This window comes from Ciconia boyciana, chromosome 1 (genome assembly GCF_034638445.1).
Source record: "Ciconia boyciana chromosome 1, ASM3463844v1, whole genome shotgun sequence".
Taxonomy (NCBI): Eukaryota; Metazoa; Chordata; class Aves; order Ciconiiformes; family Ciconiidae; genus Ciconia; species Ciconia boyciana.
The window spans coordinates 54,172,434-54,197,207 of NC_132934.1; the positions used below are offsets into that span (position 1 = coordinate 54,172,434).

Below are 24,774 nucleotides of genomic sequence, written 5' to 3' on the forward strand. Positions count from 1 at the left end.
GACAGCACAGAGTGATGGGGAGAGATGTCATGGAAGGAGCAGTTCTTTGTAAACTACGGAGAACCTAACTAAGGTGCCTAGAGTGCTTAATAACGTTAATATGTCCTAGTTTTTCAGTGTATTGAGTAGGTAAGGAAAGAGGGTTCATATTCCTATTGCAGTTGAAATGGAGAAACCGATGTTCCTTGCCTAAAATGAGGCCTCTGTCCCCCTTCCAAAGTGCAAAACTATAAATGCAGCAGGAAAATCTCTCCTAACAGAGAGCTGCATGCATTTCTGCTGAGATGCCCCCATCCTCTAACTTCACTGAATCTGTTATTCACTGTTACTCACATGACAACAGCAGTGGTGGGATTGATCTTGAAAACACAGCTGGCATCAACTCAGACCCTCATGGAATTTACTAGGGCTTTTCCTGGAGGCTAGAAAATGATATGCGTGTATCATTTCAGGAGCTGTGGAGAACCAGGTGGGTAAGCTAGCACAGCAACTTTGTGTTTGAATGAGATGGGAGGGAATAGGGCATAGGGTTTGTAAGAAACTAATGGCTTCAAAATTGTCCAAAGCAATCTTGGACAAAAAAGGCAAGAGCATTATTGAGATGAACTGTGCTCTGGTATATCAGGTGGATGGACAGAGACACACACAGAAACACTGGGCACAAGGAGCCAACATACTGTCTGACTCAGCCCTTGAAGACACTTACCTCTGCTCAGGACTGTAGTCTCTGCTCAGAATTGATTGTACACCTGCAATGCTTTGCATTTTCCCTACATTTTTTTCTTGAAGGGGGGGGGGGGGAGTTTTCACTCCCTACCCTTTGCGAAGGCAGTCATTAATCTTCTTAGCCTAGTGATAGATCTTGCTCAAAGTGTCAGAGAGAGTAGTCTTCCTCTGAATTGTGTGCACCACAAATTGTTCCCATAACAGTCCTTGAAACAGGACAAGGATTATTTTCACTGAAGATATTTTTTATTGCTGGCATAGCGTGAGCTTCCAATGAGTTAGAAAAACTCTGAATTTTCCCCCATTTAGGTAAAAATATTCCTTAAAAATTATAGCTTTAAGCATGGAGATATATGCTTATCAAAACTTTGAGTTAGAGCAGTTCTCAAAATTTCACAGCATTGATTCTCACAGTGCAGCTACTAATACAGCTTGAACCAAGTTAGTGATTCCCTGTTAACACAAAGGAAAGTGGTCCTTCTTCCCCTCAACACTATGCAGGGAATCCAGAGGTGATACTCTAGCTCAGTAACTTCGTAATGTTTCTATGTGCTGCCAATGTGGTAGCAGAGAATCTAATAAACTAGCCCTTCACATTCACACACGCTTAACTCTTCTTTTTCATCTGCACTGGGATTATGTCAATCAATTCAGCAACTAATAAAATATGAAAACAGCTTGATTAGCATTCAGTGTTTTCAAAATCATTTTGCCCATTCAATTAGCTTAGATATATTTCAATTTTGATAGGTTTAAGTTGTCTATGCATAACCTTGGAATACACATCTCTTTTGCAAATGAACATTTGTCTTCTACTGAAGAAACTCCCCCTCCTTATCTAATAAGGTAGCTAATGGGTACTGTGTCAGAGTTTCTGAGTTGAGTCACCCATGGTAATTCCTAGCTGTTTGTCCTTTAAGTGGCTACTGAATAAACTTTCCCTCCTTATCTAATAAGGTAGCTAATGGATACTGTGTCAGAGTTTCTATGAGTTGAGCCACCCATGCTAATTCACAACTGTTTGTCCTTTAGGTGCCTTGCTAAACAGTGACATAAATTGGTCACGATGGAAAACAGTTGTCATTTAGTGCTCAACTGTTGCATATGGAACATCAAGTGATTTAGCAGCCTGGCTCAGCTGCATGGCTTTTCACATTATAACTGTCACATTTGCTGAAAGTCTCATCAGAGAAGAAATTACAAGGGCAAGTGAATTTGTTACCTTCCCTAGACAGAATCTTTCCAGAACTGTAGCAAGAAACAGCTCGCTAGGGTAGCTTGCCAGGGTTGTTATTGAGGCAGTGCTTACAAATGGAGACTTTTTCTCCTGTAAGTGTGAAGTCCATCAAAGCACAAAATCCATCCCAAATATTACACCATCAAGCTGGGACATCAGCTTGAGACTAGCCTTTGCACATCGCGGAAGATGCATGTAAGGAAAATTTCTAATTCCCAGAGCTGGCAACACTGTTTCCCACATTAATGCTAAGGAAGAGATACATTTTCAAGAAAAAGTTTAAAACTAAAAGTTATTTTAATATGATTTCAAAGATGTTTTTCATTATGGAAAATAGAAAGGACTTCACAGTAAGAAGAATATTCATGTTTAAACCTTTCTCTGGAATGAAAATGGCTGTATTTTTCAAGTCTTTCATTTCATTGTTTTAGTTTTCAGGGTTTCAGGAAGAAGTTAACTCCTGTTCTGTTGAAAGTTTTCAGGTTCTTTTCTCTGATTTTTTTCTTCCTTTAGATCTGTGTGGTGATTGCTGCTGTTTTTGGCATTGTTATTTACCGTGTTGTGACTGTCAGCACTTTTGCTGCCTTTAAGTGGGCTTTAATCAGGAATAACTCTCAGGTTGCAACTACAGGGACTGCAGTGTGCATCAACTTTTGCATCATCATGCTACTGAATGTGGTGAGTAAAACTAACATATCCAAAGTTTTACCCAAGCCATCAGATCAGTAGATATTTCAGTCTGCAGACTACTGAATAGTTTTGGTTCCTTTTTCAGCAGGAATGGAGCGTCCTGCTAAGCCAGACATGGCACTATTGTTTATGTACATAATTCACTATTTAAGTAAAGTACAATTCCAAACCCAAAACATTATGTAAAGCATGTTTGAATGTTCTAAAAAATATTTTAGGGATACATGTCCATACTGCTGTTTTATCCTCTGCCTCTTTTTTTTTATTTCATATGTTTGCAGGTTTCAGTCCATTTCATTAATATTCTTCTTTTTAATTAGTGTTTTGATGTTATTTTTTAAATACAGTGGCTAAGCTTAATTCTTTTTTATACTAGTTTCAGTAATTCCAGGTTCAGTTTTCACAGTAGTTTACCAGTGAGGAGATGCATATACAGACACAATGTCCATATGCAGGGGAACTCCCTTGGGCTGAAAACTTCAAGAGACTTAAGCAGACATGACTTGTTCCATGAGCTGCCTATGGCCTTTGCCAGTGTACACCAGAGAGATGGTCTGCATGCATTGTAGGGGGACTGGCTGAGGTCAGGTTATTGTTGTGAACTGGTTTGGAACCAGACTTGGGACAAAGACAAAAATGGAATTTCTATGTGGTAACAGCCCCAGTAAGGCAGTATAGCACAGATTAGATGGGGAATGAGTTTCATCCTTTCATCGAGGTGCAGTTACTTCTGTATATTGCTGTGATAGCAACGTGTTTCCTATTAGTTGCTCTTGGCAAGAGGTGTATGGCCTTTTACTATCAGGTTTTTGTCAACTGACTTTATAAAAATGCATTTTAAGGGGGAGAAGGGATCAACCTACAAACCATCCAGGTACCGGAGCCAGGTATCTGTACCGACTCAGTAGCAAGTGTCTTCTGCAAAAAGGATGTTAGGCTTTGCTCCAGGAGATATGCTGACTTACTTCCTAGGGGAAGTACAAGATGTTATTTCAGGTCTGCACATTCCAAATGCTGGCTTGGACACTACTTTCTTTCCTGTGCAATACCCACGCATTTCCATCATCTAAAAATTAATTTTAACAGCAACTCGTTTATATAACAGGAAATTCCAAGAGGCTTTGCTGCAGGACTTCACTTCTCCATTTGGCATAAGCAAGACTGGATTGGTGACTAGGACAGTCTATCAAGAACTGTTGACTTTCCTATGTTTTCCCTAAGGTGGGACTATAGGCTGAGAAAGGGCAGAAAGAAGAGGTAGAAGCTGTTATTCTCTCTGAATTTGTACCGAGGGCTCTCTTCTTTTATGTTATTTTTGATTTATTGTTTGTTGTCTGCAGCTTTTGGGGTTTTTCTTTAATCCACCTAGAGCACACAATAGCACAGAAGAAATAAAAAAACCCCTATATTTATCTATGTCAGTAAAATATCCATTTCCAAGCTCTCAGTATAAGTCATTGTATATGCAGTGAAGCAGCAACAAAGAAATACTCCACAAACGAAATTATTTGGTTCTCAAAGAGTTTTACAGCTTAGAGAAATTTTTAAAATAATGGAAGATGGCTTGAAGGTGCCTTTTGAGAAACTTTGTTTTACTTCCTAAAATACATCAAATAAATAGAGCACTGCAAAGATGGATTTCTTAAGCCTTATACTCATTACCATGCAATAAACACCACGGCCTTAGATCTGGATATAGCTCATGGAAACAAAAGATCCCCAAAATATGAAACTGCATGAGCTTTTCAAAAGAAGGACTTAAGAACATAATCCCTCACTTCCCATGATGGATTAATGTGGTTTACTGAAGGAGAGTAGTGGGATTTCTTTTTTGGGGAAAAAAAAAATCTCCCTGGGAGCAATTCAGGTAGTTGAATCCTCTACAAACTGTGACTCAAGAAACGTAGCAGGAGAGCAAGCAAAGATACAGTAATAAAACCAGAATGGACCAAGATGTATATAATAGTAGGGAATTCACTGCTAGGAAGCCTGGAAAACCGACAGTGATTCTGATATGAGTTGACAACCTCTCTAAGCATCAGGGGAAAGGTCTAGACCACAAGTAACTTCTAGACTGGATGCTCTGGGGGCTAGGCACGTACACTGACACATCCATCATGACAAAATGAAATGACTTCCAAGCATAATGTCTCCCAGATAATCCTGCAGCCTGACCTGGGAACAATCATTAGCTTTACCTAGGTTAATAAAACCTGTTAATTCCAGTGATATCGCCCATACAAAATATGAACACAGAACAGAATATGATCCTAAACAAGGCCCATTGGGACTAGTAGTAATAAACTGCAGTAGCAGATAATTAGATCCAAACATTGTTAACAGAATCTCTAACACAGCCTTACTGTTCCAGGAGGAATAGCCACAAAATACAGGTTTGATACCCCTTTCTGCAAAGCAATGTACATTTATAAAATAGCACACTCCCTGCTGGGGTCAGGATATAAACCACTCAGACATTTAGCACTTTTACAGTTGCCCTTAAGAGATACTTTTAAACCTAGAAGAAACCACCTTTTTCATTACTCGAAACAAAACTGTTTACTCCAAAGGCAGCAAAAAGCTATTCTAAGCAAGAAGTGGTTGTTAACATGGATGACATAATTCAGGATTACTTCAGTTCTTAAGTAGGCAGTTTGATCTGTAAATTGTACATAACTCAATTTAAGCAAGGGTTTATAAGGATAACTGTAAAAGAAAAGAAACATTGCTGATATGCACTTTAAGAATAAGTAAGTACTTAAGCCTGAAACATGAGGAGCTTTGTATCCCTGTAGGCATCAGTGAGAGTTAAGGACATTTAGCGTGTTGTGGGAACAGGCTCCAGACTCATTTAAAGCAAATGGAAATCACTGTATTAATTTACACTAATACTGATATTGGTGGCAATGTACTTTATAGGTTCAAAACCCCTTTGCAAATACTAATTGTTAAAACCCTCTAAGTTAGTTTTTGCAAGCTGTATGAAGTTAGCAGTCTCACAGAGAGTTTGAGAGCATGGTATCTGCTAAGCACAGATAGTACCACTTAGGATTTACAACAATGTCACTGTCTCAGAGTTAGAAATATGTCTGGTGGGGAGGATTACTAAAGACTTTCTCTGAAGCAACCCTGTCTCCCCAGTGTCTTTCCTTTCAGCACCAAAAAAATCCCAAACAAAACCAAAAAGCCCAAAATACCCAACATACCAGAGCATACTCTTACTAGAGTGATTTTTTTGTGAGATAAATGTTCCATAAGTAACTCAAACAAAAATCCCAGTTGTATTATTGTTCTGCTTTGTGTTTTTGGAAAAGTCATCTATCTGACCCTTTTTCACTGTGTATGTAAAATAGGGACAGTGACAGCATTTTTTTCTCCATATATTGTGGATGAAAAGAGTTGAGTATAAGCTTTAAAAATATTACTGTTCCTTGTTTGATTGTATCATTATTGTATTATTACTATATAGTTTTATTATCATCATTATCAGAACAACACAGAGACCATCTGGATGTCAGATTTAACATGTAAGAGCAATTACTCTACTTAGAAAGAAGTTCTATATTTTGGAGCTGGTCATGTATCTAAGAGGCTGTTTCTTCTCTGTTACAGCTGTATGAAAAGGTTGCTCTTTTCCTGACAAACTTAGGTAAGCAATGTTAAATACAAAATTAAATTATATTGTAATGATTTTTTTGGTCCCTATACTGTGATAGCATTCAAACTGTCTGTATAAATATGAAAAATCCTGATTAATTTGCTATCTATAGGTATTAATGTTTTTCTTAAGTTTATAATAAAGGAGTATATAAACTATGCTATAGTGCCATTCAATCAGTGGTGACAACTATCACCCACCTGCCGTGCTTGGTTCTTGTTCCAACCCCTTACCTTGTAAGAACTTAAGTAAATTGTTACCTTGGGGGAAAAAGCGTGAGTTTTCAGAGATACTGAGCACTCACAACCCCCAGGTTTTGTGAAGACCTGGAAATGGGGAAATGACTTCTGGAAGCCAAATTTAAAGCTTGAAACTAAGGTGCTTATTGACTATCAAACATATGCCTTTAAGAGGGGCAGTAATTTGGAGGGAGAATAACTAGGTGACTCATCAACTCTACCAACACCTAAACTCTAATGGTGTTCTAAGTTTCTGTAATCTTTTCAGCTCACGCATAAAGGTGACCTTTATGCTAGAGTAAGGACGTGTTTTCTAAGGACAGCATGTACTGTCATTGGGGTAGCAATAGGCTATCACTCATATATCCATGGCTCCGGCAGAGTCTCTGGAGATCCTCAACATCCTGGAAGATTGCAGTAGTTGGTGGCAATTGGCAAGGGCTCCTTAGTGTCAAGAAGCCTGAAATGAGACTCTCGCTGAAGGCCTATTAAGCGAACCATATTATTGCATGTGTAGAAGTGATTTGAGATTATTTTGAGCTTCTGCATACCTTTGTACATTGATGATGTTCAGTAAGGTATTTTGGAGCAGGCGGACAGATTTTGGTGTCTGTTCAGGGGAAACACAGCTGATTTAGCTAGCTAGGGCTTTTCTACATCTGGGAAGTCATAGGTGATGTGTTCAAAGCATGTCTGTATAAGATAGCATTTTATTCTGTTGTTTCTTCTTAGACTGCGAGTCCTCATTTGTATTCTATAAATTTAAAATATTTTTGCCATCCTGTATCCATGGAAAAGATACCTGCTAGTTACAGTTGAGAAACAGGACTTTCAAGTATGTGATTTGCACAGGCTATACCCTTTTACTCCCTGTGACACCCTGGGGACAGTAAGATATGGTCTAGAGACCTTGAAGCTTAGTTACTTTCTGCCAGGTTATCATCAAGGTAGGTCTGTAGGTCTTCTTGTAGCCTATACAGAAAGCACTTGTATGAAAACTCAGTGGGTCAGGCTGTTCTGACAGTGTTCAGACTGTTTTGTGGTTTTTATTCTGATGGCCTAAGTAGCTGATTTGGTCTGAATGATCTTTATCAGTGTAATAAGCTCAGAGTGGAATTGGCAGCAAAGCCTACATTCAGGATATCCTTCTTCAGTCTTTACATGACCTTTTTCAGAGCTCACGTCCGTGCTCCTCTAGAGCATTGCCATTGTCTCTGATGGGTATATGAGGAAAGCTTCAGCTGCAGCAGCCTTGTTAAAGTCAAACTTGTCCTTCCCACAGACTGGTGTCAAAAATCCACAATGTTTTATTTCTTTCTGCTTAGCTAAATATGTATGTACTGGCATACACACAAACTTGGGTTTCTTGACAGGCATTTCCAAATCACTAACACAGTTGTTAATTTATGGTCTGTTTTACGGTTTTGTTGATGCATCTATTTAAAATTTCCTCATGGATAGGACAGCTCTAAAGAGAATCTAGTTTATTCTTGTTGTTTCTGTACTTCCGGTACTTTACTGGAGGCTCCTTTGGAAGTAGTATATGAGTACTACCATGATGATACTCAGAATCACCATTACTACCTCCACTTCTCTGATTACTCCTGTTCACAGCAATGGTTGACTAATAACAAGCTCCTACCAACTGGAAGGTAGTTCCAGGACATGGTACTGGTGTGTTGGCATAGAAGTTGTTTTGTTAACTTCTGTCTTGATATCTCTTTAGATTGAGATTAAGGGCCTACCTGATGGGAAGAATATGTCTTCCCCTTTCCCATTTGCTTTACCCCATCCATTGCAAAATATTTTTTCTCAGTCGTCTGTGATGAGCTCCCTGAGACAAGGAAAGGGAGTCATGCAGTGGCACTCTACTGATACCTGTGTAGAGTCCTTAGGTGCCAGCATGGAGGGCAAATCCATGAAACAGAATTACGAGGAGGATTTTCTCCAGTTCAGTGTGACATCCCTAACAAAAGGCACTTACATAGCTTGTAGTGGGGTGCTTTCAGGCAATGTCATTATGGTAGGTTGCAGAAAAGGAAACAAGAGAAGAGTCTGAGCCTGTAAAGCACACAGGAATCCAGGAGGGATATTTAATATACACATTATCTTGACCACTTTCTTACAGTCTCCTGGGAATATACTGATCCAGATATCAGAAGAGATTTCTAAGTCTTTACAAGATCAGTTGCTGTGTGCTGCTTTTGGATACAATTTCTTCTGTCAGCTTATGTTTTGAAATCAGCAGGCTAATTTACAAATACATTGCCAGCTCTGATAGGTGTGTGCAGCCTTTGTGCCAAGGGAAATCGTTAATCTGATTAAACCTCTGAAACTCTGCTCTCTTTCTTCACAGAGCAGCCTCGTACCGAATCTGAGTGGGAGAACAGCTTCACTCTGAAAATGTTTCTTTTTCAGTTTGTCAATCTGAACAGCTCTACCTTTTATATAGCATTCTTCCTTGGAAGGTAGGATTGATGTCCGCACCCTCATATGTGCAAAATGAAGTAGAGAGAAGAAATAAAATTGTCTGTAATGAAACAAAATGGGACCATATTATCACACATCTCAAAACGCAAATTCCATACTAGCAAAGCAGGACAGATTGCAGTTTTATTTTCCTTTCAAAAGCCCAGAAACAGACATAGTTTTCATTTCCTAGCACCATATTGGCTCAACGCTAACTTTTAATTTCACTACTGGAAACTGATGCATCCCACAATACTATATAGGCAGGTCACTTTACTCTGTCTTTATGTGTGTAAATTGTACAGGTAAGTAAATAACTTAACACTGTGTCTTTTTCTTTCAGAATAGAATAGAATAGAATAGTTCAGTTGGAAGAGACCTACAACGATCATCTAGTCCAACTGCCGAATACTTTGCTTCTTCTATCATATGATTTGGACTGTTAAGAGTGAATTATGAACTATCAGTTGTTTTTTTTCCACAGAAAATAAAATATATATATATTTGTATGTCTCTCTCTGCAAGTCCCCTAAAAGCAAAAGAAGAGCCTTTGAGTAGAGAAGGCTGGAGTAGAAGAATCCATCAGTATGGATTATTTGCATGTGGGAAGTTGTGGGAATCATTTTGGGAGAAAACATGGAGGAATACTAAGAAAATTATGTTTTCCTAATGAAAACTAACATTTTCACTGATTTCACAGAAGGGCAGATATCACAGCCCACATTATGGTGTAAGGAAATGGACTGGCTGTTGAAAGCCATTTTCCAAACTGACACAAACAGTTTTATTCAGATTCGCTCTCTTTTCTGCATATGCTGAATATCCAACAGCAGAGTATTTGGTATTGAAATAAAACTGGAAGTAAAAATATACTTAGCACTTCATAGAAATTATTCCAGGAATCCCCCAAAACTTTTTGCAGCATAACATCTTTTAGAGTTATATCAATCATGGTAAGATGACATTAGATTAAAACAACACTGTGAGCTTTCTTCTACTACTGTGAACAGACTGCTTACACAACATAGCTGATGTATATTCCTGTGTTAAAGATTTACAGGACACCCTGGTGCCTACTTAAGGCTGATAAACCGGTGGAGACTGGAAGAGGTGAGTGTTCACTAACTACACACTGATTTATCTGCTGCCCACAGACGCAGTGAATGCAACCAGAGGCAGACACATAGCTCTGTCTAGGTATTTTTGAGTGTGTTATTGGGTTTTCAGTTGCTGTCTAACTCCACACTACTGACACTACCATCTGCTACAAAAACATCTACACATTGATATATATGCCCTTTTCAATGCTAGCAGTTTTAGTGTTTGCATCACATTTGGATAGTGGTACCAAATGGTTTAAACATTACTCACATTTTTACATTGGAAATATTTAATCCTTGAAATGAATCAAGGTCAGATACGAATCTGACAACTTTTTGCTTCTAAAAAAATCCTTTCTTCTCAGCTTTTCTAGCTTTGCTGACCAAGGAGCTAAAATAAAATAATAACTTAAAAACCCAGACATATAAAATGTAGTTGAAAATTGACCAAAACAACTGAACAAACTTCCCAAAAGAGCTACTGGTGTGATGTTCCATGTCTATAAAACCAAATGGATTTGGAGAGAAATGAGAGGTTGGCTTTGCAAGTCACTCAAGGACCGATCCCATTTTTTTGGCAAGTACATTCAGAACTCAAAAACCATTTGACAGTTATTGGAGGTGAAGAGCAACAGTTTCTGGATTGGTCATGTAGCTTCCAGTGCTGCTATTTGCACACTCAAATCCCATGGTTTCTTTCCTGCTTCACAGCTGAATAACTGAAACAACTTTGCAAATGCATGACAAATGGCAAGTGGAAAATGCAGGTCTTATACTGCCAACATGAATTTACAAATAGTTCCAGATATCTAAATATTTTGGTTAATAGAGGTCATCCAAACACTAGCAAAAAAAAGGAATAATTTGAAAAAGCCATCCTAATTTTGAAGTGGTGAATTCTGTACATTCAAGGAAAGAAAAATGGATAAATGGGCAGACAAAAATTCACTGAACATCCCTCCAAAGTCTGAGAGGGGCCAAGCTGACCTAACAGCTTGCTGCTGCGAAAAGAGGACAGTTCTGCTCTTCCTTTGTCTTCCTCCAGAAGTTTGCTCCTTTCTCTTCCTCTGCACTGGTTCTGGCTTGTCCAACCCTGTGAGGAGCCTATTCAGTTCCCTGTTTCAGCAGGAAACGCTTTCTTTTTCTGGCTGAATTAGTTTTCTGATGAGTTACTGGGCTGAATCATCTCACAGAGGCATCAAAGAACAGGGAAAGAACCTCACTTGCAGGAGCAGAGATGGGAGAAACAAAGAACCAGGTCTGAGAGGGAAGTGCAGCAGCAAGCTGTTACAGGTTGGGTCAGTTGCTGGTGGAAGCTCCTATTAGTAGTCCCTACTATTTTGCCTTTCTCAGAGGAAAAAAAAAAAGTCTAATAATAAAAGAAATGTCTAACAAAAAAAGTCTCAACTTTATTGACCATATCTGTGTTAGGTCTTATTAGAAACATAATGTAGGATATAATGCCCAGATATCCCTCCAGTAGCCCTCTCTTCACCTGTTGGATGAGGCCAAGTGTAAGACATTTAATAACACAATAGAGTCTGGTCCAGTGTCCATGGGCATATTCAGACCACACTGTACAAAGTGCATTAGTGATGTTATGGTTGTAACATCACTGCTACTTCATTAATACTGCACCTATTTCTCTTAGAATATATTGGCTCATGTGACTGATTCCTAAAAACAGAAGGATGATGATTTAATTATATACTAGAAAACTTAATTTTAAAAAAAAAAATTATCTGCCACCCTGTTAATCTAAAGAGAAGCTGGATGAGGTCAACAGAAACGTCAGCAGGGACTCTGGTTCTAAGGACTGTATAATGCAGTATGTATGAGAAATTCATATCACATTTTGTTACAGGTCATAATTAATGTCAAATTTTTTCTCCCTAGAAGTTAAAGACAAATAGTTCCAGTTCTATGACAATGATCTGTTCGACTTATCCATAATACCCAGGATCTAAGAATACAGCTTGGACCTCCACTGTTTGGATCTGCAAAGTCAATTGTGCAAAATACTGTTTGAGTGCAGAAAGTTTTTGGCCCTTTTCTGTTTTTTCCAATACTAGATGAAAAATTGTGGAATTACTTAAATTTGTACTAGGGGAGCATCTCTCCCAAAAGCAGCACCACTTCTTCAAGGCCTGGAGCCACTGCTAAAGCAAGCAAGCGCTCAGCAAGAGACACTGAGAACTATTGTTTGACAGTTGGAGATCTTTAGTTCTTTGAGAAGATAATAGCTTTGCATAGTCTGCTCAGTCATATACATTAAATAGTACTCAATAAACAGTATTAGGTCTATCCTTTAGGCATAACCTGTTTGCCTGTGCAGCCAGGAGGAATTTTGTCTTCATTCTTTGGCTTGAGGCACAGTCACTCTCCCCTAAAACTATTGAAATAATTGAAGAAACTTGTTAGCCTTTGCCTCTGTCCCACCCACAGTTGCACAACATATTAGCATCACTAATGTGAAAACTGCATTGGTTTCAACTGATTCTGACCTCTGCAGAGAATTAGATTATAGGCTTAAAAGGCTCACGGTATGATACAGTCTCATATGCTCCCATGAGTTTGTATTTTTAAAAAAATTAAAAGAACGGCATTTAATTTCCTTTAAAGAAATTATGTAATATCCATTTACAGTCTTTAAGAAATGCTTAAAAACTCAGCATCATTTCTGTTTAACCTTTTGTTTCTTTTTTTCTGTAGTGCCACCCTAGTGGATGCCTTATTGATCTCTGTATGCAAATGGGTATTATAATGGTGCTAAAGCAGACCTGGAATAACTTCATGGAACTGGGCTACCCGTAAGTAAATATAATGCCTATGCTTCTGTAGGTCACAGAAGAATAGTAAGTTTATGCTTTCCTTATGACCAGTTATATAAAAGCAAGATACAGTAGTCATTACAATAGAAAAATCCCCCCTGGGATACAAAACTCTTAAAATAGATTTTCAGATGTATAGAGATAGATGGTGTTTGGGGTTTTTTTCACATTGAACATAGTTTGCAAAAGTGGAAGTGTAATATAAATATTAACAAATAAATAATATATGGGATATACTTGATTTCATTAAATTGTATTCCTTGTTTTAAAACTCCTTGAAAATAACTGTAGGACTGCTGTATTCCTTACACGGGAAATATTATATGTATCATTTTTTAGCTATGCCAGTAAGTTCTAAATTGGATTTCTCCTTGCTGGGTGATAAAAGATGCCTGAAAGGGCAGGTATGAGCTGGAAAAAATGCACTGCTGGCATATACACTCACAGAGATAGAAAAATGTACTGATTGGTATATAGACAAGTTCCCTAGTGATCTTCAGGGTATTATGGAGCTGTCCGCTAGCTAAAAAGGTTGACGATCATTCATTTCCTATTGGTTCATTTCTTATTGATTAGTATTTAATGAGGATGTTCAATATGATTAATATAGACAGTTGATGCTAGAGACAGTGTGGCAGCTCATCAAGGGAAATTAGCAAGTGTGAAAAGATAAGAAAGAGCTGCTATTGTCAGAAAGTTTGTCCTTGCAAAGTTCAGAGGGATTTGCTTCACTGCAGGATCCACAGCAGAGCTAGTGCAGAGTTTGGTCCCTGAACTGCAGAAACATGCTGCAGAACCAATTTCAGGCAGCCTCAGTGCTGATAACATCTAGCTGTAATGAGAACGGAGTAAATGATTTAAATGCACAGAGTAATTGGCAATCAAGGTACTCAAAGCTCACTATCTCTCCATCTTCCTGGCTTTTCGCCTAGTGCTACTTGCCAGGATTTTGCAGCTGTTAGGGCTGGAGGAATTAGCAGGGGTGGGGAGGAGGGAACAGCAGCAGCAGTATTGATCCTTCTTTTTCCACTCCCTGCCTCTTTTGTCAGTTTTCATTAGATCTTTCTGCTACCTATTAATAGGGATTTCGAAACCTAATAAAGAGCACAGAAGGGGATTAAAGAAGGTGACTGAAGGAGATAGGAGGAGATTGTTTAAGAACAAGTGATTTAATAGGGATAAACCACTTCAGGTGAAGTCAGGCTCTTCATTTTAGAGTCACAATGAAAATCACAACACAAAACACACAGTCACAACAATGTGAGATGCTTCAGCTTATTCTGATGAGAGATGTATTTGCTCTCCAGACCTTTCAGTCCACCTTCTAGCCCTGAAATGCTGCAGGCAAGTGCATCTCCTTCTTGTGTGAAAAAAACCATGATCGTTTCTGCTAAGACTGTCACCGAAAACGGGAATCAAACTCCTTAACACCAATGTAGTATTAAGAAGCAGGCATTCTTTATTACGGCGCCGGATGCACGGGGGATCGTTCCACCTAGCGTGCATACCGCAGGTTACATCAGCCGAAACTTATATTGTCCAGTTACATACATATGCATCACATTTCCCAGAATGATAATGCATATTCATTCTATTTCCTGGAACTAATTATCATATTTGCGTGGTCATTACGCATGCGTCCTTGAGCTCCGAGGGGCTTCCGTGGGGATCTCTGGTGGTCCTTGGTGGTCATACAGGTGTGTCCTTTAGTTGACCCCTTCTTCTGGACATGCGCAATCCCACCTTGCTTATGTAACTTGCTCCCCTTCTTCATGGTGCATGGTCCCTAACAATGATTTGGCACCCTTAACACAAACCAATTATTCTAACCACCCTCGACTCTTTGTCAAGATGGGCTGGGGCTGTACTGGGAACATAGCAGCATGTCCGTACTACTCCTTGTCCAATTGTCTTTGGGCATAGTAGCATATCCATAGCCATAGTATACAAACACAATATTAAAGCATTGTCTAACCTGCTCCTATCTCTATGTTGCTTAGTTACAAAAGAACGAACTAATAATTTTGGTTACATCTGGTTACGTTTCCCCCCTTTGGAAGTTTTGAAATAATCATCTTTTCAATACTTCCACTCTTAATCTTTCATAACTCAACATAAGCAGGTGGCTTCTCTCCCGGCATTGGTGTACGATGCTTCATCGCTGATTTCTGTGTCAACATTTTCTTTAAACATTGATAAACCAAACAAATCACCAAAACAACTGTAATCAAAATGATTAGTGTCTGTAACAACTCAGTTATCCATCCTTTAAGAGGAAATCCAAAATGTTCCAAAATGTGGCGTAACCAATTTGTTTGCATTTCACTCCTTAAACCTTGAGTCTGCTGTGCCACCCTCTTCATATCATCTATTTGTTCATTCAAAGCAGCTGTAACATTTGGGATGTGCACACAGCAATCTTGATTTCTGTAAATCCACAATCATCACTTCAATTCCCCCATGTGTTTCTCTCTTTTTTTCCTCTACTATTTTATCATTATTTGTGGGGTAACTATGACTTGTCTGGTGGATGTTACCCACCCCATTTTCTACTACTCTCAACTGTTCTGCCAATAATCTATCCAATTTACCATAATTTGGTTGCGGGGTTGGAAGTTTTACCTGTTTTACTGGTACCAGGGCAAGGATGCTTTGCTCCACTGCCTCTCTAGCAGTTTTATCAGCCAATCGGTTGCCCACATTTACCACGGTTTGTCCAAATTGATGTGCTTTACAATGCATTACCACTACTTCCTTGGGCTGCTGGATGTCCTGGAGGAGTTGAAGAATTTCTTCCTGAGCTGACAACAGTCCTCTTTCCTTCCAGATAGCTCCATGTGTGTGAATCTGCTTTCTGTGCTGGTGTATTCACAGGGAGAGCTTCAACTTTCATCACTTGGTTGGTGGTGACCACTGCATACCCCGCCATCCGTTTTCCATCTCGGACAAAGCTGCTTCCATCCATAAACAGCTCCAAATCAGAATTAGGCAATGGTTCGTCCTTCAGGTCCTGTCTGCTAGAATATACCTGTTCAATAGTTTGCAAACAATCACGGTGTAAAGACTCACCCATTTCCGAGCTCAAAAACATTGCTGGGGTCGCTGCTGTTGTAGTTTTAAGTTCCACATCATCCTGTTCCAAGAGAGTGACCTGGTATTTAAGCATGCGGCCTGGGGACTGCCATTGCCCCCCTTTTTGCTCCGAGACAGAAGTTACCATATGTGGGACATAAACCGTAATTTTCTGCCCCATGGTTAATTTCCTTGCTTCTTGGATTAAGAGTACAGTTGCTGCCACAGCTCGCAAACATCCAGGCCATCCCTTGCTGACATTATCCAATTGCTTAGAAAAATACCCAATGGCCCGTTTCCAAGTTCCTAATTTTTGAGTCAACACACCCAAAGCAAGATGTTATCGCTCATGTACAAACAATTCAAAAGGCTTTGCTAAATCTGAGAGTCCTATCACAGGTGCAGACATCAAAGCCTTCAGATTTTTAAAAGCTGTCCAACACTCAGGTGTCCACAACAGGTAATTCTCCTGGGATCCTTTCAAAGCTGCATAATTGAGGATCCACAATCGACACCACCCGACCATACCCAAAAATGTCCGCAATTCCCGTATCGTTCTGGGTTCTAGAACTTGACAAATTGCTTCCTTTCTGCCTGCTCCCAATCTTCTTTGTCCTTGCAAAATTTCAAAGCCTAAATATATCACAGTGTCTTTCCCAATCTGGGCCTTGCTTTTTGATACTCGGTATCCTGCTTGTCCCAAAAAATTCAACAAGCTGATGGTCACTTGTAAACAGTCTTCCCGTGCCTCTGCTGCTATCAAGAAGTCATCTACATACTGCAATATTATTCCTTCTGAATTTTCTTTTTTCCATACTTCCAATTCCTTTGCCAATTGATTACCAAATATTGTAGGACTATTTTTGAACCCTTGAGGTAGCACCATCCAGGTGAGTTGTGTCTTGCATCCAGTGGTGGGGCTTTCCCATTCAAAGGCAAATATGCCTGGCTATCTTTGTCTAGAGGCATGCAGAAGAAAGCATCCTTGAGATCAAGTACAGTAAACCACTTATGTTTTTCTTTTAAGGATGTCAGCGAAGTATATGTGTTAGCTACTACTGGGTGAACGTCTTAAACAATCTGATTTATGGCTCTTAAATCTTGAACTGACCTATATTCCTTGCCATTCTGCTTTTTCACTAGCAATATCAGGGTATTATATTCTGATTCACACTCTATCAATAATGCATAATTCAAACATTTCGCTATTAATTCTTCCAACCCCTTTCTAGCTTCCCACTTGATAGGATACTGTTTTGTCTTACCGGTTTAGTTCCAGATTTTAGAACAACTTTTACTGGTTCCGCCAATTTAGACCGACCTGGAATTCCACTAGCCCATACCAAGGGTGTTACTGCATCCTCTACTTCTGCAGGAATTTCTTCCTTCGGTCTTGGTGTGTTCTGTAACATAAAAATTCTCGCTTCCACAGCTTTTGATTCAGGTATTAACAGGTGAGTCTCCCCATTTTTAAAAATTATTTTGTGTATTCAATTTACTCAATATATCTCTTCCTAACAAAGATGATGGACATTCTGGCATATACAAAAATTGATGAGTTACCCATTGCTTTCCCAATTTGAATTTCAGAGGTTGTAAAAACCGCCGATTTTCTTCCACCCTGCTCCCCAACAACACTTATAGTTTTATGACTAAACCCCCCTTTGCATATATTTAATACCGAATATGTTACCCCTGTATCAACTAAAAATTCTGCTTCATCATTCCTCAGCTTTAATGTTAACCAGGTGTTCAGCTGGGGTTGACTCCCCTGGTCTCCTTCAGTCCTCATCATTCAGAGTCATCAACTTAATTGCCTGTAGCGAAAGATCCAATTCTCTTACTTTGGGACATTCCCTTTTCCAATGCTACAGGCAGAGCAACATCATCTTAAACTTTTATTCCTTCCCTGTTTTTTCCAAAGTCAATACCATAAAATTTTACCGGATAATCCCACACTGTTTTTGCCACTCCAGATGATTTCTCAAAGCAAAAATAAATACCTCATAAGCTATTTCATCTCATTTACCTTCCCTTTTGCAAAATAACATTAATTGCAAGATGGTATTATATTGCGATGGACTATTCTTTGCCCATTTCTCCCCACCTTCCAAAGTATACATTGGCCACCAATGATTGCAATATTCAATTAATTGTTTCTGAGTCAAAGGATCACCCCCCAGATCTTTCCAGTGTTTTAAAATACATCCCAAAGGTGTTCTTTGTGGGATGGGTTTCTTGCTCGGAAATGTACCCATCTCCCAAAAGACTAGTGGTTGTGATTGTGCACTATCACAAGCACTAGTCAGAGGGACCCCAACCCTTGTTGGAGCTCCCTCTGGGATTCCAGCCCCCTGCCAGAAATCCCAACCTTGGAGACTTCAACCCCCCGTCGAAGACTCCCCCTTGGGCCCTGCTCCACAGGCTTTCGCCTAGCAGAGACTTACCAACCGAGGTACCTCTTAGCCCAACCCTGCATAGCTTTCGCCACGCCTTACAAGCAGGCTTGGTGGGACTCTAACCCACGTCCTACCTTTGGTGGGACTCTAACCCACGTCCTACCTAAAGTGGGACTCTAACCCCACGTACTGCTCAAAGTGGGACTCTAACCCAAGTCCTACCTAAAGTGGGACTCTAACCCCACGTACTGCTCAAAGTGGGACTCTAACCCACGTCCTACCTAAAGTTCTGTTACCCGTTAGAAGAATGCCTTATTACCTTGTTCCAGGGGATCTTGCTCAGAATTCTTTGGTCCAGGGATCAGAGGTTCTCCCCGAGAATCCCTCGGTGCCGGCTGGAGGTCCTGCGATCCCTCGGATCCGTTGAAATTCAGAAGCAGGGTCCCATCTGGGGTGCCAAAACCGAAATCGGGAATCAAACTCCTTAACACCAATGTAGTATTAAGAAGCAGGCATTCTTTATTACGGCGCCGGATGCACGGGGGATCGTTCCACCTAGCGTGCATACCGCAGGTTACATCAGCCGAAACTTATATTGTCCAGTTACATACATATGCATCACATTTCCCAGAATGATAATGCATATTCATTCTATTTCCTGGAACTAATTATCATATTTGCATGGTCATTACGCATGCGTCCTTGAGCTCCGAGGGGCTTCCGTGGGGGTCTCTGGTGGTCCTTGGTGGTCATACAGGTGTGTCCTTTAGTTGACCCCTTCTTCTGGACATGCGCAATCCCACCTTGCTTATGTAACTTGCTCCCCTTCTTCATGGTGCATGGTCCCTAACAATGATTTGGCACCCTTAACACAAACCAATTATTCTAACCACCCTCGACTCTTTGTCAAGATGGGCTGGGGCTGTACTGGGAACATAGCAGCATGTCCGTACTACTCCTTGTCCAATTGTCTTTGGGCATAGTAGCATATCCATAGCCATAGGTGTACAAACACGATATTAAAGCATTGTCTAACCTGCTCCTATCTCTATGTTGCTTAGTTACAAAAGAACGAACTAATAATTTTGGTTACATCTGGTTACAAGATCACGATCAGAGCCAACACCATGTGGATGGCCAGAGGATCTGGAGGCAATCCTATAGTCTATAGTAGAACATCACTGCACCTCCACCCATGTGCTGGCTACTGCCTGCTGAGACACAGGCAGAGCCAGGACTGCGCAGTGCCAAAGCTGATGGCAGAGAATATTTCTCCATAAGACAGCCTTAGGAGAGGAGCACCAGCAGCCTGTTTGGGAGAGTGTTTTCTTGCACCATTTCAGGGTGGCAGCCCAGCTCTGGTGCAGGCATGTGCTCCCACAGGGACCGCAGAGACACGCAGGGCAAGTCAGAAATGCCACTGGGTGTTCCTTGGTGACAGGAGCCACAGTGACTGCTGTCACATTTCTCACTGATACATGTGGCATTGGCTTGTCTTCTGAAATTTCTGCCCGAGAGTTAGAAACTAGGTTTCAAAGATATCAAAGAGAGGCCCTAGGGTGTGTGTTAGAGCATTGATTGCTTAGTGGTTACATTTTTAATACAAATACCGGCATGTCGGAGTGGTGCTTCTACTTCATACAAACACCACCTCAAAACCTCTGAAAGTGTGCATCAGTTCTCCTCTCCTGCATGGATACATTTGCAATAACTAAGAAACAAAGTATAAATTATTGCTTCATTTGGAGGTGGAAAACTGCAATTCCAAGTTCATGTTTTTCTTGGAAGAAGAACATCCATCCATATTAAAACCACATTACATTGCATTGCTTACATTTTGCTCACACATAAATCAGAAAATGACATCTCTTTGAATTTTACTAGCAGTCTTAGATATTTAGTACCACTAGTTGTGGGTTTCCCATCTCACAAAGGAGGAAATTAACTGGGATCTGTCTCAGTGTATTGGTCTCTCACCCACCTCACTCCTCACCTTGCTGCCTTTGCAGGAATTCAGTTCTCAACCCTCTCACTTTCTCACGGGCAGGACATGAGAGGCAAAGTCCCAAAGGGTGCTGTGGACTGCAAAGATGTGCCCTTAACTGTCCCACAGTTCATCAGTCACAACCACGGTCACTCACAGGAAAGGCCTTTTTAGGCTTTTTACACACTAGTGACTGGCTGCAAGTTGCTAAAACCAAATATTTTAATAATTTCTTGTACTTCCAAATTTTGGCTTGAAATCCATCCTTGTACTTCTAAATTTTTCTTGCACTTCTAAACTCTAGATTTTAATGCCCTGCACTCAGTTGCACCTACCCTTCTTTAAGGAAGACAGGAAAAGCTATAACCTCTCTGGTAAATGGCCTGAATGGAAAAACAATCTCTAAGCTTTAAGAAAACAAGCAATTGGCCAAGCCCTTATCCAAATCCAATGGCCATTTCCCTACCATTCACAGACCAGACCAGGCCACTGTGAAGGCAAGAAGCAAAGCACAGTCAGGGAAAGGACTGAATTATTTGGGTGAGCCATCACCTTCTATCTTGCTGAGATGAAGGGGCCAACCACAACTTCAGAGAAAATCTCTGTCATGGTTTTTGGGTTTTGGTTTTTTTTCTCTCTATACTAACTCTAACTCTTGTCCTTTTTTGGCCAAACCAATGCAACTCCCTGACCTGGAGAGGCAAAGGTGTTTATTTCAGATGTGAGCACTCAGTTGTCTTCTGGCTCAGTGCCTCCCACGGTGCCCCTACATATGCATTTCTTCAGGAACAATACCTTCCCCCTGAAGCCCAGTACAGCTCCCCCATTCCTTGAGATGGAGATAGCTCTCATGTCAGCCATCCACCTCTCAGCCACCATGTGTTGTCAGTAGTCCACACACTTCTTCCTGCCTTTTGTTCCTCTGAATGTTTGGCTGCAGACACCATTCAAGGTTGCTTTTTCCCTTCCAGGATTGCCCAGGGACTGTTACCCTGCACACTGTAGAGCCGTGTAGAGATGCCAGCTCGCACACAGGAAGGGATCAAGCAGCATTAGCACTCTATTTACTGATTTCTCAATTAGAGCTCAACTATCTCCACATAGCATTGCATTCTGCCACATAAACAGACCCTGAAGTGATTTGCCATTCTGTGTAGAGAAAAAGAAGGTAAATAAATTATGAAAAGATGTCAAAATCCCTCCACCACTTTAACAACATCTAGGCCTGGATTACAGCCCATCAGCCGTATCTGTTTTCATACCTGTTATGCTGTGTCATCAGCCAAATGTATTACTAACACTCTATTTTCCTGTACATTGGGAAATTAATTTTGCAAGGTATGTTGTGCACACTTAGGCTCTTCCAATTTTGTGATAAATAGCAACTAACGTTGTTTACCTTGTTTCTTTAATTTATTTGAAAATGTAGGCTAATTCAAAACTGGTGGACCAGGAGAAAACTACGACAAGAATATGGCACACAGAGAAAAACAAGCTTCCCACAGTGGGAAAAGGACTACAATCTGCAACCTATGAATGCTTATGGACTCTTTGATGAATACCTAGAAATGAGTATGGCACTGACCTTTGTTCTCTCTCTTTCACTAGATTTTAATGTTGGTTTTTTGTTGATGTGGGCTGGTATGTTCTTTTAACTATTGCTGTATCAAGCTAAAGAGGCTGCAAAATGGTTTTCATTCTCACAGGTCAGGTGAGGAATGGAAGTACCAAACCAAACCAAACCAAACCAAACACTGCTGCTGGTTTGCTAACCTCACATCTATAAAACACTTCTCATTCTGGCTTTGTGTGGGGAAGATCGTTTTCAAAACCAGAGCCCACCTCTTTACCTGCATACATTTCTGAAGAATTTTGCTGTTATTTCATAAAGGAAGTTCCCTTGGGCTTTTATTTTTATATTGTGTGGTATAGGCCTTCATGCTTGTTTATGTTTAAAATTCACCATCATTTACGACCTCACATTTACAAAGTAGCTTGCTGCCAAAAGGCATTGCTCTGTCCAGAGGAGAGGGGAGGATAACTGCTCAAAGAAATGTTAAAGAACAAGAACTTTTGCCCTATTGACTGAACTGCGTATGTCATGATTGTTTTTTCTTTTCTTCCTCACACCACCCTTTTCAAATTAATGGGAAATTTGGCAGTGTGAAAACCTGCATCTAGAAAATTACACAAAGTTTCAAACTGCCACCCATCTGTAATATAAAAAGGAATGTATTCAGTCCTAATCTTTGCAGCTATTGAGAGATCCTAGCTGATGCTGGAATAAGAATGTCCCTTTCTAAAAGCACAGTTTGTCCACCTCCAAACTTTGCTCCAAATTACAAAATCTAGATGTTGCTGTCTATCCCAGGGACAGATGTGCATTTGTTCTTGTCATCCTTGCTCTGAACTTTCAGCAAGGAATTGCTGTACAAGTGTCACTAGACTATTGTATGGTATGGCATAATAAGAAATATTTGTGTATTTACACATAATGTTTATATGCATGTGTTATTTGGTATCTTAGACCTTGGGATTAGATCTTAACAGTTATACTGTGATCTTTCCTTTTTTTTCCTAGTTCTTCAGTTTGGGTTCACAACCATTTTTGTGGCAGCTTTTCCACTGGCACCGCTTCTGGCCTTACTTAACAATATTATTGAAATTCGGCTTGATGCATACAAATTTGTTACCCAGTGGAGAAGACCTTTAGCTTCAAGAGCCAAAGATATAGGTGAGCTCTTTGTGTGTGTGTTTGTTATGTGTGTGTGTTATTTTTAAGGCAAAGCATTGACCACTTCAAGTAAGAGTAGATTAAGGTCTTTTCAGTTATCTTCCCTATTAACAATGCACAATTTGATTGTTCCAAAAAACTTCAAGTATCTGATGCCAATCTACTTATGCATTTAATAGTCTATGTTGGAAAATGTCTTTTAATGATTTTCTGGGTGACAACAGGCAAGATGTTTTAATGAAGTGATCAGTGTTCTCTGCAGGTTTTTCCTTGTGGCAGACACACTGTGTGAACACATGCCGCTGCTCAGTTTGAATATAATAACCAGACAGAGCAGCTGAAACATGAAAGTCAAGTTAAAGTGGGTAGCATCCTTAAGGGACCTGTGTTTTTTATATTTACCTGGCCAAAACCAAGCTCCCCTGTGACTCAGTGGCTATGCCCTCTAGGTCCCTGGTGGGTCAGACAGGGTGGGTCTAGATCCCAAGAGATGACTTGCTGTCATTGAGGCGCACCTACATTGCTAAACATAGGGTTCACATAACTTTGAGGTCACCCAGCCACACACTACTGCAAGGGCTCTCCGAACATATTTTGACTATAAATCTCTTCTGTCCTTGCAGTGTGCAAAAGCAGAACACCTTTAGGAAGGACTCTGTAAAACAGCGTCATCTGCCTAATGCTGAATCCCCGGTGCCTTTGGAGGGGTAAATAGGGTACCTCGCTGCTCATCTGCATTGCAAAAACCAGTAGCCCACACTATGAAATAGCAGAAGCCCAAGCTTTGTGCTCTCAGAATAGTCTACCATGTACCGAAAGTCTGTGTCTGAGTAAAGCTTTGTATGTGAACAGTGTGGATCTATGAGTTTAGGTACAAGCCTGGACATCAGCCAGTACACAGCATACACTGCAGACATAATTCCTGAAAAAACAGTTATATAACATAAATAATAAAAGCACAGAAAAATAGATATTTTTTTTTCAGGCCAGTTCAGGTGTGATTTCTCAAAATAAGTTGCATTCGCTCCCTATTCAGCAAAGTTTTCAGGCACAGCTTAATGCCTCATTAAAATCAACTGGTATGTCTAACCTTCCTTTGGTGTGGTTCTCAGTGATGGTCCTCATGACCAGAGTTGCTGTGTGCCTGTACCACAAGATCTGTCAGACATTTGAGGACTGGCCAAAAAACCCAGGTGATGCCTAGGGGCTGTGTGCCATTGTATGGCATTAGCATGCCATGAGGATTTTGATGCTGATAGGTACATGCTGACCAGCTGTGCATGAGTTACACACAAGGCCCTTGTGACAGGCAGATCATGGATTGCATATATTCATGGCTGCCCTGGCAGACCCTCCTCAAAGGCTGGATAGCCATCATCAGAAGCAGGGAGGCTTACAGCATTTCTTAAAACTGCCCACATGTTCAGTTGGCAGTTGGTGGCTTGGTGGAGTCAAGGCCTCCATAAGCATTTCTGCTGCTTCCTTGAGATTGTTTGCAGGATAAACAAAATTCCCACCCAATGGGAACAGAAATCTGGTCCACTGAGGTCCTGCTGTTCAATAAGAAAAATTATTTTTACTCAGTGACTGTCAGATAGAAACTACATAAAAAGACCTTGGGTGGTGGGGACAACT

The 24,774-nt window shown here is 40.3% G+C and overlaps 1 protein-coding gene across 11 annotated transcripts in view; it reads left to right on the forward strand.

The window, feature by feature from the left end:
* Positions 1-24,774, forward strand: part of ANO4 (anoctamin 4) — a 143,982-nt gene that overhangs the window by 106,502 nt on the left and 12,706 nt on the right. For all 11 annotated transcript variants that reach the window (XR_012043229.1, XM_072866324.1, XM_072866334.1 and 8 more), the window contains 7 exons: positions 2,477-2,641; positions 6,266-6,302; positions 8,907-9,018; positions 10,072-10,129; positions 12,832-12,929; positions 21,835-21,977; positions 22,987-23,139. Coding sequence is in view for 10 of the 11 variants with exons in the window: in XM_072866324.1 (XP_072722425.1) it covers positions 2,477-2,641; positions 6,266-6,302; positions 8,907-9,018; positions 10,072-10,129; positions 12,832-12,929; positions 21,835-21,977; positions 22,987-23,139 (766 nt within the window). In the remaining variant the exon portion in view is untranslated. The remainder of the gene's footprint in view (positions 1-2,476; positions 2,642-6,265; positions 6,303-8,906; positions 9,019-10,071; positions 10,130-12,831; positions 12,930-21,834; positions 21,978-22,986; positions 23,140-24,774) is intronic.